The sequence below is a fragment of the Rhinatrema bivittatum genome, chromosome 2 (genome assembly GCF_901001135.1).
Source record: "Rhinatrema bivittatum chromosome 2, aRhiBiv1.1, whole genome shotgun sequence".
In the NCBI taxonomy this organism is placed as follows: Eukaryota; Metazoa; Chordata; class Amphibia; order Gymnophiona; family Rhinatrematidae; genus Rhinatrema; species Rhinatrema bivittatum.
Genome location: NC_042616.1, coordinates 267,393,787 through 267,412,848, shown reverse-complemented (window position 1 = coordinate 267,412,848; position 19,062 = coordinate 267,393,787). Strand labels below are relative to the sequence as shown.

Genomic DNA, 19,062 nt, shown 5'->3' with positions numbered 1-19,062 from the left:
TGTATTTTAGATGTTTTAAGGTTATTTAATTTTACTGTATATTTGAGTATGTGAATATCCCACAGATATAAACATATTGTACACTGTTGTGATGTAACTATGAATGACGGTATAAAAAAGCTTTTAAATAAATAATTGAGAATCCGTTAAGTGGGATAAATTGGGTTGTTGTAAATATTCAATATGGGTCATATTAATCAGGTCAGCCACATATAAAGTTTGATAATAAGTATGAAATACCGCATTAATATCAGTAGAATTAACAAGGAAGCGCATATGGTTGGGATATCTCTCTTCCCTCCCCAAGTCTTCGTCATGTTCGCCAAAATCTTCCCGGACCTATTCCCATAGTGATAGTATTTGGCTTTATAATACTACAACGCCTTTTGCGCTCTCTGATGCAGTAGGGAATTCAACTCATTGTATGTTTATTACCGTCTTCTTATTCTATTTGGTTGGGCATTTTTCAAACCTTTTTGCTTTGCACAATCTTACCCTCTAAGTACCAAATTTGTTGAAACATGGCTTTACTCCGCGCCCCCATAAATGCTAAAATTTCCCCTTGTAGGACCACTTTAGCAGTTTCCCAAAATAGAAGTGGTTGACTTTTATGCACAGTGCTAGCCTTGGAATATGCCTCCCATTTGGCCAATAAAAAGGCCTAGAACCCCTCGTCACCATATAAATATTTTGGAAACCTCCACAGACGAGAGCTATCTGCTTGGCCAGCATTACGCACGTCTAAAATCACTGGAGCATGATCTGTGATTTCTAAGGGGCCCAGTTCTGCTCTCAAAACCCAAGCAAAATCCACATCTCTGATCAAAATGTAATCTATACATGATCCAGTGCCATGGGCTCTTGATATGTGGGTGTATTCAACATCCATCAGATGGAGTATACACCAAATGTCTGTTACTCCTAGAGTGTTACAAACATAGGACACCCCTCTTGTTCCTATATCCCCTGTACTACGACATCCTGATGTTCGATCTTGGGCCAGGTCTAATACACAATTAAAGTCACCCCATATAAGTAAGCGGCCTTTGGTATGTTCCACAATTAATTGTGCTGCTTTAACAAAGAAAGCATGTTGATAAACATTCGGAGCATATATTTTATAGATAGTGATCAGCTGTCCATTTAACCTCCCTATGAGAAAAAGATCTTTCTCCTGGTCATCTGCCACTACTTGTTCTGATTGAAACGAGGCCTGCTTGCCTATTAGTATTGCTACTTCTGCAGTTCAGGATGAGGACTGTGCAGAGAATACTTGTGCCACCCACATACGAAGGAGCTTTTGGTGCTCCACTCAATCTAATTTAGTCTCTTGAAATAGTGCAACTTGCACCGTATGTCTGTGCAAGGATTGCAAAATTTTATAGCACTTAAGCACAGAGTCTACCCCTGAGATATTCCAGGACGAGAATCGCATGTTGCGGGGGCATCATCCAATTCCACTCTTTCTATGGTAAGGAGGATGGAATCTCAACCAAGAGCTAAGATCTCCCAGCCAGATCTGAGCTTAAAGGTAGATAAATGTTAAAGTGATAACATACCCCACTAAATAACATTGTCAAGGTCAGGATCAGTATATACCCATATCGTTTATAGTCTCTCTTAAAAACCCTTCCCCCCCACCCAACCCCTCCTCCCCCAACCAAAAACCAAATCTCTCCCAATACATGGAGAAAAGAGCCCGTATACCACAAGACATTCCCTCCCGCCAGACAACACCAGATTGGAAAGAAAAAAAAAAGGGGGGGAGAGAAAAAAACTAAACAAAATATGTGGGCAGTACATTTCAGTACAGATATCACACACAAACCAAGTGCAGTGCCAAAAGCCATTAAAAAGACAAATAAACCACAACACACCGATGGGGTAATAAATCTCAAAGCAAACAGATATCACACACAAACCAAGTGCCGTGCCAAAAGCCATTAAAAAGACAAATAAACCACAACACACCGATGGGGCAATAAATCTCAAAGCAAACAACATCAAGGTTGACAGCAGCATCCGAGTTATAGCAAAGTGGAAGCCGTACTTTTGTTGGCCAACAAGTCACCATTTCATACTGTGAAAAGCTCCGCCACATAGTATAAAGCCATGAGCCCCTCAAAATGGCCCCTTCAGGGAGTTATTGATCCACAATGTTTGAAACTTGAAACGCTGTCTTTGCTATATCACAGATAGATATCTGTCACCATTTGATCTATTGTATAGGCCGGGCATAGATGTACAATGTTCTGGGGCAGAGCACCACATCGCAACACGACATACACTATGTTCAATGGCTAAAAACTGATAATCAACAAACAAGCCATTGGTTTGGCAAGAGATCCAAAAGCAAACAATTCCAATGTGAGCAGCAACTCCCAGCCAATAGTTAAATGAAAACTGGCCACTGGATTATAGCCACATATGAGGCCAATGTGTCATTGCCCCAAATAATTAAAGGCGCAACAGTATAATGCCACGCCATAAGCCCATCACAGTTTCAGTCAGGAAGCTGTTCTACCATGCTCAAAAATTGGAGTGCTGCATCCACTGTATTGTAGATGTGAGAAATGTTTTGCCATGTAATTTTTAGTTTGACCAGGTATTGTAAAAGGAAAGGAATCTTGCGTTGCACCAACTTTGCACATGCAGGGGCGAAGGCCTTCCGTTGTGCCGCCACTAGTGTGGAGTAATCCTGAAATATTGGGGTGCCACTGTAATCTCTTTCAATTTTTACGGTAAGCCTGGAGGACTTCCATCTTATGGGTTGAATTTAATAGCTTAGTTATGATTAGCTGTGGTTTGCTATCCTCTGATTGTCTCTGGCCTAGCCGATGTGCTCTTTCAATCCTGAGGGTGCCATGCTTAACAGTAATGACTAAAACATGTGGCAGCCAGTCCTGTAGCATCTCTGCCAGGTCTACCTCCCGAACTGTTTTTGGGAAACCGATGAATCACAAGTTTCCCCACTGGAATCTACTTTCTAAATCATCGATTTTTTTTTTGGTTTGCTTCTCTGCTTCCGATCTCATTTGGGCTAGCTGTTTCTCCAAGGTATTGGCTCGATCTTCCACTGCCGCTATATGTATCTCCGCCTCTTGGAAGCAGGTCGCTGAGGCTAATAGCTGGTTTATATCCTCAAATTTTTTATATAACTTATCAAATTTTACATCCAATGCCACCACTACTGCCTTCACTACCTCCGTTACCTGGGTATTTCCAAGTTTCAGGAGATGGAGGTGCCCTGGAGTGCATCTCCATTTTGGAATCAGTCTGAGCTTCTCTAGACTCCATTTAGTCAATAAGTAAAATACTCCGGAGAGGGAGGAAGTAGCATGGCGATCTTCTGAATTTCAGCACAAGCAAAAAAAAAACAAAAAAAACAAAAACAAAAACCAGGAGAAAAAGAATTATAGTCTCTGGAGGGAGGGAATGCGGAGCTCAGCAAGAACACGTCTTACCCCTCCAACATGTTACATGTGGTTTAATTATAACGAGATTAGTTGTCGCCAAATATTTGTTTTCCCCAATCTAATTTTATCAAACAAGCTACACTTTCTAGCAATTGCTGAAATTTGGCTACAAGATGGTGAATCTATGCTTGCATAGGCTTGCCCTTTCCTGGTATACGTTCACCAATAAAAATAGGTAAGAGCGGAAGGGAGGAGGAGAGTAACCTTAACCCATTAAAATTCCATTAAAATTAAGGGGACAGAGATTGATTGCATCATCCTGCCTTATTGTCTTATTAATTTTAGTAGATAAATGATTAGGATTCAATAAACTACTCATTTACAATCCTCCTGACGCACTGAAAGTTACAATAATGGACGCATTAGATACCATGAAGGAATGTGTTAAGGGATTAACATCCATATGGAGAACCCTTTTAAATTTGATGATGTAACTTTTAAAACCACTATGGCTGATTTGGTCTCTTCAATGGATAAATAAGCCTATATATGTTATATTTCGTGTTCTCATCAGGAAAACTTAAAATCTGAGAAAACTATTAATATAAGAACATTGCTGTGGACAGATTATTCCTTAAGTTTTGATTTTGATATTTTAGAAGAAAATAGAAATCAGGTGACCAAAATAAGGGGAATGGAACAGCTCTCCTACCAGCATGAGGAAAGACTAAAGGAGGTTAGGACTTTTCAGCTTGGAGAAGAGACAGCTGAGGGGGATATGATAGAGGTGTTTAAAATGAGAAGTCTAGAACGGGTAGATGTGAATCATTTACTCTTTCATATAATAGAAAGACTAGGGGGCACTCCATGAAGTTAGCATGTGGCACATTTAAAACTAATCAGAGAAAGTTCTTTCACTCAACGCACAATTAAACTCTGGAATTTGTTGCCAGAGGATGTGGTTAGTGCAGTTAGTATAGCTGTGTTTAAAAAAGGATTGGATAAGTTCTTGGAGGAAAAATCCATTACCTGCTATTAATTAACTTAGAGAATAGCCACTGCCATTAGCAACGGTAACATGGAATAGACTTAGTTTTTGGGTACTTGCCAGGTTCTTATGGCCTGGATTGGCCACTGTTGGAAACGGGATGCTGGGCTTGATGGACCCTTGGTCTGACCCAGTATGGCATGTTCTTATGTTCTTAGAATAAAATAACAGTCAACCAAGAATCTGAAAAATATTTTCTTAAGACTATAAAATGAATTGCAGGATTTTCCTACAGATTTCTCAAATCTGCATTTGGAGATGCAAGCAACATTGGCATCTTATCTTGTGGTTAGTGCTGGATAAAAATGCCCCGCTAATGCTGCCCTCTTTTAATGAAGTGAATAAGTGTCCATGGTATCATTCTGGCCTACAATTGTTAAAAAGACAAATGAAACATTTGGAAAGCACGTCTACAAATGAAGAAAGAATAATAGTGAAGGGATGCTCCTCATCCCCAACAATATTTTTTAGACCATCCCTAGAAGTACCCTTCTCCCAAGGCAGGGATTTATCAGATTGTCATATATACTGGGGATGAGCATGTGCAGAGATTAGAGGGGTTGGAGTTGAGTAGTGAGAGGTTGTTGGTGGAGATCCCTGGCTAGGCCCCGCTGGCCTGGAGAAGATGGGTCAGAGGTTCTGGAGATTGATTTTGGTGAAGAATTTTTCCCTAGGTTTTTTTTGGACTTTATCCCAGCTTCAGAAGGGTACCCCCCTTCACCCATTTGAGGGAAAGAGTCTGGGTGCTATGCCTGCCCTATACCCTACTGAAGTGGGGTGGCTTTTGCATCTGTTTGGGAAAAGAGACATTTTTAGAGAGAAGCAGTTTCATTGCATTTTTTTTTTTTGATGTTTTGGGATTTTGGTATCCAAGGTCCAGAGTTTGAGGACCATCAGAGAGATTGAGACTTGGTCTTTTGGCCAAGAGTCCACTTTGTCACCCAGGAGTATGGGCATTACGGAAATTCCTACCTCATAGGAATACTGGCTCAGAGAATATCAAGTAAAAGCAGGCATTGTGGATGTTTTTGAAGATTCCTGAATTCTCTTTTGAATGGACTTTGCAGTTATTTTTTGTTACAATAAATTTCGCCACCACCTCCAATGTCCTGCCTGTTTTTTTTTCCTGAAGGAAGGTATAATCCCTGTTAGCCAACGGACTGTGAGCACAGAGCAGAAAGGGGGAGTGTGACTGGAGTAAAAGTGGGTCTCCTGTATGCCTTGGGTCCAGGAGGTTAAGCCTCCCTCCAACCATAGATAAAATCCACAGATTTGGGCTGAAAGAACTGGGTCTTAGCCAGGACTAAGCATCTCCTCTACACCAATTCTGCTCCAACACCAAAGTAGGGGGCTACAAGAGTTTATCATTTTTATTTAGATTTCCAAATTGTAAAGCAAGATTACTTGACATAGGAAAATGGTGAATAATTATAGAATAATGACAAGAAGAAATTAAGAAAAAACAAGGAAACATCACCAATTTAAGACCTCATTACAGAGGACTAGAAGAAAGAAAGAGAAAAAAAGGATAATTTTAATTTAATCTATTGCCAAGCAAAATCTGTGGAGCAACTAAGTGAAAGATCCCCTATTCTGCAAGAATCCTTCCAATTGTTCAAGATCAAAAAAATAAGAACTTAGTTCCTCCGAATTTAATCAAACACCTACAAGGGAACTAATAAAATGGTGGCACCCAAGGTAATCATCCTTTGCTTTTTTTTTTTTTTTAAACAAAAAACACTTGTGTCATTGCATAACCCTAGCAACATCAGGAAATAAGGTAATTTTATAAACTAAAGAGGATTTTTTTTTTGCAATTTATCAATTTTCAGATATATAACAAAGCATTAACTTTGCTATAGAAATACATGGGTTTGAGTATAAAGAAAGCAGAGATGCTTACCTGTAACAGGTGTTTTCAGAGGACAGCAGGATGTCAGTCCTCACACATGGGTGAAATCCGAAGGAGCCCAGCATGGGAAACTTGTGTCAAAGTTTCTAGAACTTTCACTGAGCCTCTGAGCATGCAATAGACCACGCATTCATGTGGGGTCTCCTCAGTCTTATGACATAGAATTGAGGAACGAAAAATGAAAACTCCCCCCAAAATGGAAACCCAGCTCTGTGGGGTGGTGGGTGGGATTTGTGAACACTGTCATCCTACTGATCTTGGGGGACTGGAGCAACACCAGGGTCCAAATCCCCATGCCAGTTGTCAGCACTCATACTGCTGGCCAGTGGCTGGGTGCCTAGGGCCCCATCCTCGCCATCAAGAGCAATAGCTAATAGCCTCGTCCCGATACTACGAAGGAGGAACCACAGGAAGCAGCATGAAAAAAAACTTGATGGCGGTCAGGTTAAGAAAACAGATGCTCAATTTACGAGTGTCCATTTTCCTAACCCATGTACAACCATATCTCCTGGGTGCCCAATGCCATGGACACACAATTTATCCCTGGCACGTCCTTTTTAGTGTGGCAGCTCATTTGCGTATTGCATCAGGCACTCAGGAGAGAGGGATGTGCGCGCTTTGAAAAAACATGCGCCCAGTCTGGATGCACTTTTTTTGTGCTTGCTATTGCATCAGCCAGATAGTGAATTCAAGCTTAAATAAAAGGCATTATGGTGAATTAATTGAAACAAGCAAAAGTTACAACCATTGTTAAAGAACTTTCTGGACATTTCAGTGATAACTAATTATCATCCCATATCTAATTTTTCATATCTAAAATAATTGAAAACCTGTAGCTAATCAAATTGTGAATTTCCTGAAATTGACAAATTTGTATGAAATAATTAGGTTTCAGGCAGCCCTCTTTTTTGGCCACGACAAACAATCAGAGGAAGAATGGACAATGGTAAGAATGCCTTTTAGTTTGCATAGATATGAGTGCAGTATTTAATATCATAAACCATCCAACTATTGATTTATAGACCATGTGAATTAGAGACTGTAGGTACTCTTAATATGGTTCAAATCCTCTCAATGATCAGTCTTTTCAAGTCAAGTGGGATGGAGAATATTCAGCGAATAAAATATTGCCCTGGGGCGTTCAGTAGGATTGCATCCTAGCTCTGATCCTTTTTAATTTAATTGGGCCTATTTCTGGACTCAGGCATCACCTGCTTGCTGTTCTAGGAAAAGGTCGGGAAGCTTCTTTTCCTTGGCTGGTTAAGTCTGTCTTCCAGGTTGCTTTATAGGATTTTTCGTTTTATTGTAAGAAGCCTTGTGAGACTCCTGATTTGTGGCCTGAAGGAAGATTATGGGGATGTCTCCCTCTGGGGCCCAGGATAGGGAAGATCTGTCCCTTTGTACCATCATTGAAGACAGAGGAATGGTGGTGAACTGGTACAAGTTCTGGTGTTTGGACTTAGTTTTGAAGAAGAAAACCTTTGCCTCTAGATTCATCAAAATGTTATATCGCATGGTTAACACTCGTGGTAAGAAAAAGGGGCAGGTTTATGGTAACTTTAGAATTACTGCACCATGCGGGGGGGGGGGGGGGGGGAAGAGAGAGAGAGACTCTTTATAAGGCCTTCATAGTAGTCAACTATTTATGTCACTATAAGAGGGCCAGCTAGTAGCTAGAAGTGAGGTGTTGGTTTAGGGGCTAGTTTTACATGCAGAGTGAGACATACGAACAGTACAGTCAGTACACCTTGATTAAGATTTGATGTCATTTGGAGTGAGGAAAGTCTCTGTAGAAATCTCATCTTTCTGAAACTTTCCTCACTTCAAATGACATCAAACCTTCACTGAGGTGTACTGTGCTGTTCATACGTCTCACTCTGCATGAAAACTGGCCCCTAAATCACCACTAACACCTCAATTCCCAATTGCACTGCCATTATTAGAGCACAGTGTTTCCATACGGAATGAGTCACCTGTGAATGCCGACTGACCCCTTTGAGATCTAGAATGGACCAAAAGGAACCCTTCTTTTTGGGAACAACAAAATAAATGGAATAGCGGTTTGTATTTTCTTGCGATTCAGTTACAGGAATTATGGCCTTCAAGTCCAACAGCTTCCTTTAGGTAGTCTCCACTGCCACCCTCATTTGTAGGGAGTTACAGGGAGAGGTCATAAAGGCATTCAGAGGAATACAAATAAACTCTAGAGCATAGCCCTCATCACCTCCAGGACCCATTGGTCCAACAAAATCATGATGCTTTGCGTAGGGTGACCAAAATGGGGTGATCCTTTTGCACATCTGCTAAGTTAACTCCAGCCATACTGAGTATCTTCAGAGTTTGAGATAACATACGAGGCAACTCATCTCTATGAAAAAAGGAACAGAGTTCTATGTGGCTCCAAATCCAGGAGAATTTCTGTTTCTTCCAGAGGGGAGAAACCCAAATTCTCAGTCATCCTGATCCACATTCTCCTTAATCTCTTCAGGGACCACTGCCCCGCAATGCTTGCATGCAGTGGAAAACAACTGGGAACCCCAAGAATGTGACCCCAAATTTAAAGGTATCGCAGACTTTGCTGGATACCCCTGTAGAAAGATCCCTGGAAAAATTCTATCCAGGAAAAGGAGGAAGGTTCCATACCAGGCCCCTCCTTGACATCCTCTGAATGAACATCCCCTGAAGACTTGTCTGTCCCAGGGTGAACAAGGGGACACCCTCGTTGTGTCACCTTCAGCTCTAGTCTCCCTTTGTCCAAAAGGAAGGACCAGTGCTGGCAAAATCAGTAGGAGGCAAATCACCTCAACCATTTAGACAGCACTGGCAGACTCGCAGAAATCCCTGGCTGTATTACCCTTATATGACAAGCAGCATAAATCGCCAAGAGCTTAGATTTGTCACCAGCGCCATATTGCATCGTTTTTTTCTTGTGCGCTCAATTAGACACTCAGTATGCGCTCAGCACACACTCAAGGATGCAGATATAGGACATGACCTTGCATGCACATGACAGTGCACACACGTGCATCACTACACCGCCATGTGACTGAGAATGCACACACGCAAACGTGCAAACAATGCAGCCACGGCCTACCATATGGCTCAGAGACCAAACCTGGGAGTGGAGCCTAACCAAAGGCTGCACTGAGCCACCACTGTACCTCACTAAACTCCCCAGAGAAGTGAGAAGGAAGAAGGTAAAGATGACGACCACCCATGCTGATGGAAGACCACGCAGCAAGGAAGAAAATAGGAATTAAAACTTTTTCCAATATTTTTTTAACCTAAACTCAGCCCTCCCTGGCTGACAGCACAACCAGCTCTCCGGCTATGGGGGGAGAGGGCAAAGCCTTCACTGCTGAGCCTCCCTCGTCTTTTAAATGCATTTCTTTTTTATATAAAGTCCACATCTGAGAAGGCTGCTGGACTAAAGGTGCTCAACTGAGCGAGGAATCCACTGGTATCACCCTCAGGAGTACAAATGGAGCTATCAAACTTCTTTCCTTCTTACATTTTTTTTTTTTTTTTTTTTTTTTAACACTACAAGCAATCCAAGCATGTCCACCATCTGCTAAAGACGGAGAATACTGGTGGGCTGATGGGGCAGGGCTATATATCTGTGACGTCAGCTTTACTCAGTCTCCATCTGCTGGTAGAAGTGCATAACCCATTTGTGTGGACTGGCATGCCTGAGTGCAGAGGAATATAAATTTTAAATAAAAATAAATGAGAATTCAAATACTGCAAATCACAGCTACAAAACTGATTTATGGGCAGAGGAAGTATGATCATGTTACCTCTTGTCTAATTTAATTATACTGGTTGCCCATTATTTGCAGAATTAGATTCAAGATTTTATGTTCAGTTTTTAAATCATTTTTTATTTACCCTCCTACTTACTTGTTAAAATTGATAGCTTACTCTTCTAATAGGACACTTAGATTATCACAACATGATTTATTGGTCTTACCATCCTTAGCACAAATGAGATTTGCATGCACGTGTGATTCATATTTTAGCTACCAAGGCCCCCCCTGCTTTGGAATTCCATTCCTCTACAAGCCCACAAAGAATCCAATTACCTTAAATTAACAAAAATTATCAAAACATGGCTATTCAAAAAGGCTTACAAGAAACAAACTTGTACTATAATTAAATTGAAGGAAAATGCAGCCAGAGGAACTAGCAGAATTACCTATCAATACAGCTTTTACTTCTGCTGTTGAAGTATTGAAGACATAGCTGTGTGACAGCTGTTAATATCTAACAGTGGTAATGCCCCAGACAAGGGTACAAATTGCCATTACTGCAACAACAATTTGAGGCAGTTTGTAAAATGCTGCATCCGTTTAAAACAATGATACTAATGGAGCTGACTGAATCTGATTTTATAAACAGGAAACTGAAAGGTACTATTTTTATTTTAGGCTATTGGATATAGTCTATTTGATGGTTCTGTGGATAGGCACAACCTGCCAGTTCTAAATTGCAAAATCTAATCTAATCTGTTCTGGGCTATTTGACCAAAGTCCTTACAACTTGGACATTAGGTGAATAAGATGGATGTTTTGATTTGAATCCAGTTCTTCAGGGATAGCTAGTCACTGCTATCCTGATTAAGGGGTAGATTTTATAAACTTACGCGCGCGAACAAAAGTATGCCGGATTTTATAAGATACGCGCGTAGCCACGCGTATCTTATAAAATCCGGGGTTGGCACGCGCAAGGGGGTGCACATTTGTGCACGTTGCGCGCGCCGAGCCCTACGCGCGCTGCCCGTTCCCTCCACCCCCCGCACCTTCCCCTCCCTAACCCCCCCCAAACCCCCTCCCTACCGTTGTCGGCAGAGTTATGCCTGCCCGAAGCAGGTGTAACTCTGCACATGCCATCACCTGACCCGGGGGCTGGTCCGGAGGCCTCGACCACGCCCCCGGGCCGGCATCACACCCCCGACACGCCTCCCACCCCGAAATTCACACTGCCCACCCGACATGCCCCCTTTGCGAAGCCCCGGAACTTACGCACATCCCGGGGCGCGCGCAAGGGGCTTTAAGGGTTACGCGCATAACTTATGCGCGTAACCCTTTTAAAATCCAGCCCTAAGAGTCTTAGTAAAAAGGCCAGAGAATAAGGACCCTATTTTTCTTTTTTTGTAATCCTTTATTTACCATTTTCCATCTATTTAGGAAATAACCGAAACCATAAAATACAGCATAGTAAACATCAACAGATAAACCATAAGTTAATATGAAGCTAGAAAACAGCAACATCAACCCATCCCCCCTCTCCCACCCTTGGATATGCAAAACCCTGGATCATTCTGAAGACTTGTTACACTAAGGACCCTATTTTTAAGAGTTTAGTTTATTTTTCTTCAACATAAAATCAAAGCAGGTTACAATTAAAAAAAACAAAACATAAAATGCAAGCTGAATGTAAGCATAATTCTTTAACAAAAAAATTCTAAAATTGTTTTACTTATAATCTAATCCTATAATATACTGCTTGAAATATCACTGGTGATATACAGCAAAAATATTTTTACTTTCCAAGTTCTTTGTTTTGGCTTTAAAATGTGTCCCCATTTTACCAGTCAAGAATCCCTAATTCAGTTTATTTATCGAGTTTTATATACAGTCGTTCAGTTTTGCCATCACAAAGGTTTACAAAATTATGATGGTTAACAAGGTTTCCAAAACAGGTTCAAATGATTGTTAACAGACATCAATTTGCAAAATTTTGTAGATCAGTTTTTACATAATTTGATTCTTTGTTATAATATAATCTTGTATTGAGTTCCCAGATTTCCTAGGGTTAACTGGAGGGGGTTGGAGTTTTTTCTTCATTGGGTGAGTTGGTATGCTTTGGTGAACATCCATGTTTTTAGATCTTTTTTGAAAGTTTCTAAGTGTTTTGAGTTAGATTGGGAGGGTGTTCCAGAGTTTAGTGCTTCCTAGAGAGATTGCTCTCTTTTGAGTTGAGGCGAGTTATTTGGAACGCATAGGTGGTGTCTTTAAAAGACCTTTATTTGCTGATCTGAGGTTTCTGTTTGGCGTGTGCAATTTTATGGAGGGACTTAGCCAGTTTGTTTTTCATATATAATTTTATGTAGTATGGATAGTATTTTGTATTCTATCCTGAATTTTATTGGTAGCCAGTGCAGTGATACAAGTGTTGGAGTAATACGATCATGTTTTTTAGATCCAGTGAGTATTCTTGCTGCTGCGTTTTGTAGGATTTGGAGTGGACAGATAGTGTTCAGAGGTAAGTTGAAAAGGAGTGAGTTACAGTAGTCCAGGTTGGAGAAAATGAGTAATTGAAGGACTGATCTGAAGTCGTTGGTGGATAGAAATGGTTTTAATTGACGTAGTGTTAGTAGTTTATATCAGTCTTTGATTTTTGTTGTGATGTGGTTTTTGAAAGAAAGTTCCTTGTCAATTATTACTCCAAGATTGTGGGCATGATTGACCGAAGAGATAACCGCTTTTTTGTTCATAAGGTTGAGTGGTGGAAGTTGAGGAGTTGTTCTGTCTAATATGATTATTTCAGTCTTATCGAAGTTAAGGATGAGTTTCATGTTGGTTAGTATTTGCTTTATTCTGCTTAGGTAAGTGGCTGTTATTTTGTATGTTTCTTCCAGCAAGTTTTGTATTGGGATTAATATTTGAATGTCATCCGCATAGATGAAGTGGGTCAGATTAAGGTTTGATAGGAAGTGGCATATTGGAAGCAGATAAATGTTGAAAAGTATCGCTGAAAGAGCAGATCCTTGGGGAACTCCAGTGTCTAGGTTTATTTTCCTTGAGAGGGTATCACTGATCAGCACTTGGTAGGTTCTTTGTGATAGGTATGAAGTGAACCACTGTAGGGCTTTTTCCTTTGCCCCAATTTCTGATAGACTGTCAATCATGATAGAGTGGTTTACCATATCAAAGGCTGCTGATAGGTTGAGTAGGACTAGAAGATAGCTGTGGCCATTTTCGAAACCTTTGAGTACAATGTTGAAAAGCATCTTTGGGTTATGTTGGTATTTGTTTATTTTGTTAGTGTAGAAGTCTTTTTGTTTTATGGATGAGTTTTTTGTATTCTGCTAGTTGTGCTCTGTATGCGTTAAGTAGTGTGGTTGTTTTGTTGTTGTTTCTCCATGTTCTCTTTTTTTCTGAGTTCCCGTTTGGCTGATCTGATGTTGTCGTTGTACCAATGGTTCTGATTTTTTGGTTCTTTTATTGTTTTCTTTATCATGGGGTTTATCTTGTCTGCTACTGTTTTAGTTATGGTGAGCCAGGACGATGTTACGTTTTCTGCGTTTGATAGGTCTATGTTTATTAGTTCAGTTTGTAGATTTTCTTGAAGTGTTTTGATGCAAAAAGGTGGACGGTATGAGAAGGATTTAGTTGTGTTTTTTATTGTTGTAAATTTACAATTTGAATATGTTTGCGTGGATTATACAGTGGTCTGACCATGGTATCTTCGTTATCTTAGTTTGGTGGTTAGACCATATGTCAGTGTTGATGAAGACTAGGTCTAGTGTGTGACATGCTTTGTGCGTTGGGCCATTGATGATTTGACCGAGTCCCAGCGATGAGAGCGCATCAATGATTGAGGAGCAAGCGGGAGAGTAGGGGGGCAGTGTCTATATGTATGTTGAAGTCCCCTAAAATAATTATGGGTTTGTTGATAGATATTCTGGTCAAGAAGAATTCAATAAGTGGTGAGCAGTTCCGATCCAGCGTGTTAGGGGGGCAGTATACCAGACAAATTTGTAGATTTGGTGAATCAAAAAGTGCAATTTCCAGTGGGGAGTAATTGTTTGTTGGGAGTAATTTCATCTGTAGGTTTTTTTTGATAATTAGCATAAGGCCTCCGCCTTTCTTTTTTGGTATGGGTATTGAAAAAGTTCTGTAGGTAGAGTTATTGATTTGGTTGATTAGTACTGTGTTTTTTACCCATGTTTCTGAGATTGCTATGAAATCCAGCTTGTCATTTGGAGTAGGTCGTTAATTTTCTTTATTATGAATTGAGCATTAAATAGCAGGAAAGAAAGTGTTAAATAGCTGCAGAGTGTTTTATTGTTGTGCGTAATGGTTGAGTGTTGTGTTTTATATTTGTTTTCCTGCTTCTGTAGTTCCAATTATTATCTACGTTTAGGTCTTTTCTGTGGACCTTGCAGTCATCTTGAGGTTGTTGGTTTGCCATTTAATTGGTCGTTCGGGAGTTTTCAAGTGTTTAATTAGTGCTAGCACTACGGGATGCACAAAGGGGATTGCCCCTTTGTTGTGCCCCTTCGGCACACGACACCTGGTGGTCTCGCTCCGTTTTAACGCTCTGGCGCTGGTGATGACATCAAGGGGGTGGGGCGGGCCTCCTGATCGTGGTCTCTTCCCCCCCCCTTTTTTTTTTTTCTCAGGCTCCTCCCTTTTCTTTTTTCCTTTTCAGGTGTTGCAGGTCTGACTTGTTTCCTCTATAACATCAGGCACAGAGGATGATTAGAATACCAAATCTGGTTCATTTTAAAAGCTATATCATTTTGAGTTGCACAAAGTTATCACTCTACCACCATGGCAGGGTGTGTCTGAATCTTAAAACTTTTTAGGATGCTTTATAATTATTACAAAGCAAATGGACCTCCATTGTTTTGGGTTTTATTTTCTCTGGGGCTTTCTGTTCACCAGTCCAGTCACTTCACGAAAAAAGGGTCCAAAACCAGTACTCTTGCTCAAAGCCAAAAAGTCTTTACTGAATGGCTAGCAGGGTAAACAAAGTCCAAACAGAACCCTTATATACCACAGCTACCAGGTCAAAATGTTAGTGTGCAATGAATAGTCTTTTCACCTGCTCACATCTCTCTCTGATATACGTTAGCTCTTTCAGCAGGCACTCCTTCCATCCTAGGCTCTCCCAGTATCTGTTTGGTAGATGTAATATTCTTCCTCAAGGGTTCCTTCTATCTTCCTTTCCCTCTGGAGTCTTAGGCTGATTGTAGATAAATCAGACAGACTCCTGTAAACCTTGCCAGGTAGAATGCCTCTGTCGCCTCCCAATCCACTTGTCTCCAGCTTCCAGGACCCTCTTTTCTGTTTCAACTTCTGGGATCCCAGGAACTCCTATCCTGATGACTCCTTTCTACTCCTTTGAGCCCTCTGTGGAGACAGGCCCTTAGTGCCACTCTGAAGGGATGCTCCAAACACCAGGATTCCAGCTTTTAGAATGTTCTCAGTTTTTCTCCTTTCCCTCACCAGTGGGTGTAGAGGCTTTTATACTTCTTTACAACCCCTGCCAGAGGGGAGTGGTATTTCTCCTTGACACACTGATATCACACACAGGGCAAGGTCTAATGAGACCTCTGTCACACTGAGGGCACACAGACCAGCTGAAGCCTCAAAATGCATGTTTGTAAAGGGCAGGAGAACCTTTCTAGGGGTAGAAAATGGGCACCCCCTATACAAGGAAGTGCATATATCCAGAATAAAGATACCTGGTGCATTGTGTCTCACCAGCATATGTTCCAAATTATAAGATGTAGCATAATGCAGCACAGAGTAAGCATTCTGACCTTCCTGGTTTATGGACAAGGAAAAACAAATTGGAAAAGTGAAATATAAATAAGTGAAATAAGTGATTAGTTTAACATTTGTACTTATATTACTTCTATCTAGAAATGCAGAAAATAGTACCAAAGGAATTCAAATCCTATTTTGTATTATGAATTTAAAGTGGACAGAGTAGTAATCCCTTAATATTGCTATGCAATGATTAGGATGCTTGGTACTTCCTGCCCGAAAAGGTGGTAAAGATGAAAACAGTAAAATTCAAAAAGGCATGGGATAAACACCATGGATCCCTAAAGGCTGGAGGTAGAATAAATAAGAGGGCATGGTGGGTAACCTGCAAGGAGTAGCAGCTGATACCCTTAACAGAAGGCATGGGAATTACTACCCTTAACCAATTAGCCTCAATGCAACTGCAACATTGCTTTCCACTTCAACAGCAGGGGAGGTAGAAGGGGAATTGGATTCAGATGACCGCCAATGCTGTGTCCTGACTTTTATGGACCAAGGTACTGATGCACAGACATTAGGGAAAAAGCACAAGACTGCTTCCACTGCCAAGACCAAAAGAAAAATATGTTCAAACAGCATTGTCTGAATTATCAAGGCTGCTTACCCTGTAAAAATGTTGCTAGCAGTAATTTTGTTTTGGGTTTGACAATCACAGTAACCTGCATGGAGCAATAGTTACTATCATAAGAAACTTGCTGGGTAGACTGGATGGACCAGATGGCCTTTTTCTGCCGTCATCACTATGTCAGGATCAGGATCAGTCCCTAGTGTGGAAATCTGAATCACCAACTTTTCCTAAATTGAAGCAGGGTCATTTTGGTGGGCAAGGAACTGAAGGGATGGATGAAAGAGCATTTTCTGATTCTGTGAAATGTAGTATGGACACATATGCAACTTGATTATTCATTCATAAACCTGTTTCTGAAAGAGTGGAAACCAGAGTTTGTCTATGAAAATCATACTGCTCCAGTCTCCTCAAAGAAGGCTTTTCCTTTAGAGTAATAGGGAGGGGTTTATGCATACAGAAGCCCCCATCACCAATGAAAGGAGGGGGCATCTGCCTTTTAGAATAAAACATTGCAATTACTAAGAACAGAAAGGTGCCAAACAGATCTACCCTGGGAATTTTCCACCAAGAGAAAATAGTTTGCTATGCTGTAATCCAAGAACTCTTGTCAGGGCCCATTTCACAACTCACTCCCATCTGTCAGAACATTTATCTTTCCTGCCAAGTATACATATCCTCTATTTGGTTTCTAGGACCTTTGGTTCAATAGCACCTTCCTGCAGAAGTGCTAGAAAGTATTTGAATTAATCTGTTTCATCCATTTTGAAGTACAGCAAGTGATACAGAAGTCACAAACCAGTGCAGACATACTTAAGTTCTTCAAATAAGCAATTTCACTCATCATATTTAAAGAAGTTTTATTTTCATACCAAGGGCACACATATCATAATACATAATTTTAAATACATGAAGTGAAGAAAAAACCCAGATGTGGTTAGTATGAAAAAACCTGACAGGACCAAAAATGTTAACTGAATAAGGAAAAAACATGCAAAACTGTTAGTGTTCCTATGTGGAATAGTAAAACAAGATGTAGTTAAAGTAGTGACAATAAGGATGCTCACAATTTTCACTGGAAATCTACAGAACATTTCCCTCTAGGGAAATAGTGATGTTAAGCTATTCCTGAGTGGTTCCCAGCTATTAGTGTGCTATCCTTGTAGTATATACAAAAATCCCAATGATGTAAAAATTAAAGCCAGTAAAGCATGAGCTGGGAATGTAGCAGCTTTGTAAAGTTCTTATTTCCGTTGAGCAAAAAAAACTGCAATACTGGTGGCTTGGATAGAGAACAAGAATTATTGCAACAAAATATATTTTGTAAACCAGCATAGAACTGTAAGAAGTTTAACAAACTCCTTTTCATGCAGCGAATGATCAAACATTTAAAACATTCGACTAAGAAAATGTGCAACATATTGCATTCAAAGCATGTCATTTATCTATTTTTCTTATGTACAACATTTTCAATATTTTAAAAATTATATCAATGTATATGGATACTTATTTTTGCTTAAAAGCCATAGACATTGTTTCATGTTAGGCTGTGTTTACATGGCATTTTTTGGCAAATATAAAAGACTAAAAAAAAAGGGGGGGGGGGGAGAACGGGACAGGATGCCATCAGTTGTAATTTATATTTAAAACTTCAAATAGAACTTGTTGATACTCTTACATTAGCATCTGTCTACCCTATTAAAAGAATACATCTAAAAAAAAAATATACATGACTATAGTGCTTTGGAAAAAATTCCTGCAGGACTGTTGTAAATGTTTAGGACAAGCATTTTTTGGTCCCACCCCCTATTAGAAACTAATCTCCCATAAAATCCTGAGCAAAGAATTGTGCTTGCTATATTAGTCCACTTGGATACCAGAGTATCCAAACAATTTAGTTCAATAAAAAGGTATCTTCTCTTCATCAGGTCAATGAAGAAAAAGTTAACTAACCTGATGGACAGCATAACTCAAAAAGCTAATCTTGGGTGTATATAGTTCAATAAAAAGGTATTACTTACAGCTTGTTTGTTGAAACTTAATGCTATACAATCCCAAAACCAGAGTTAATCAACTCTCCTTTTTATACAAAAATTATTGATGAATTGAAGGATATATGAAGGAATAAAGGAAATGGTATAAGCTAAAATAAATCTAAATGCACAGACAAACAATTATGTAAAAATACTGCATATAATGTCATTCAACCATCCAGATCTAAAGTATAAAGTGAATAAGTATCCAGATTTAGTACAGAAATGTGTTCTTAAATGGCAGATGCATATAGTTTCAGGCTAGCACTAAGTTTACATCTTTGTTAGATAAAAGTTCATGGCACTCTTCTACGTTTAAGACTTCTCAATAGGTACATAACAAGCATCAGGCTGCCACATTCGAAGGTCAACAAGAACTTGGTTGAGCTTTTGCATCCAAAGGTTACGCTCATCTTTAGTATCTGCAGATAACCAGTTTCTATAAAAAGATAGAAAAGGAAAGAATAAGATTTTATTTGGAGCAGTTTTAACATACTTTTAAACTGGTCAAAGTAGAATACCTTAAAA

General features: G+C 40.0%; 1 protein-coding gene across 7 annotated transcripts in view; it reads right to left on the bottom strand.

Moving 5' to 3' along the window:
* Positions 1 to 17,344: 17,344 nt before the first annotated feature.
* Positions 17,345 to 19,062, bottom strand: part of ANLN (anillin actin binding protein) — a 212,424-nt gene continuing 210,706 nt past the window's right edge. For all 7 annotated transcript variants that reach the window (XM_029589491.1, XM_029589492.1, XM_029589494.1 and 4 more), the window contains one exon: positions 17,345 to 18,973. In XM_029589491.1, the coding sequence (XP_029445351.1) occupies positions 18,850 to 18,973 (124 nt within the window). In that variant the 3' untranslated portion in view covers positions 17,345 to 18,849. The remainder of the gene's footprint in view (positions 18,974 to 19,062) is intronic.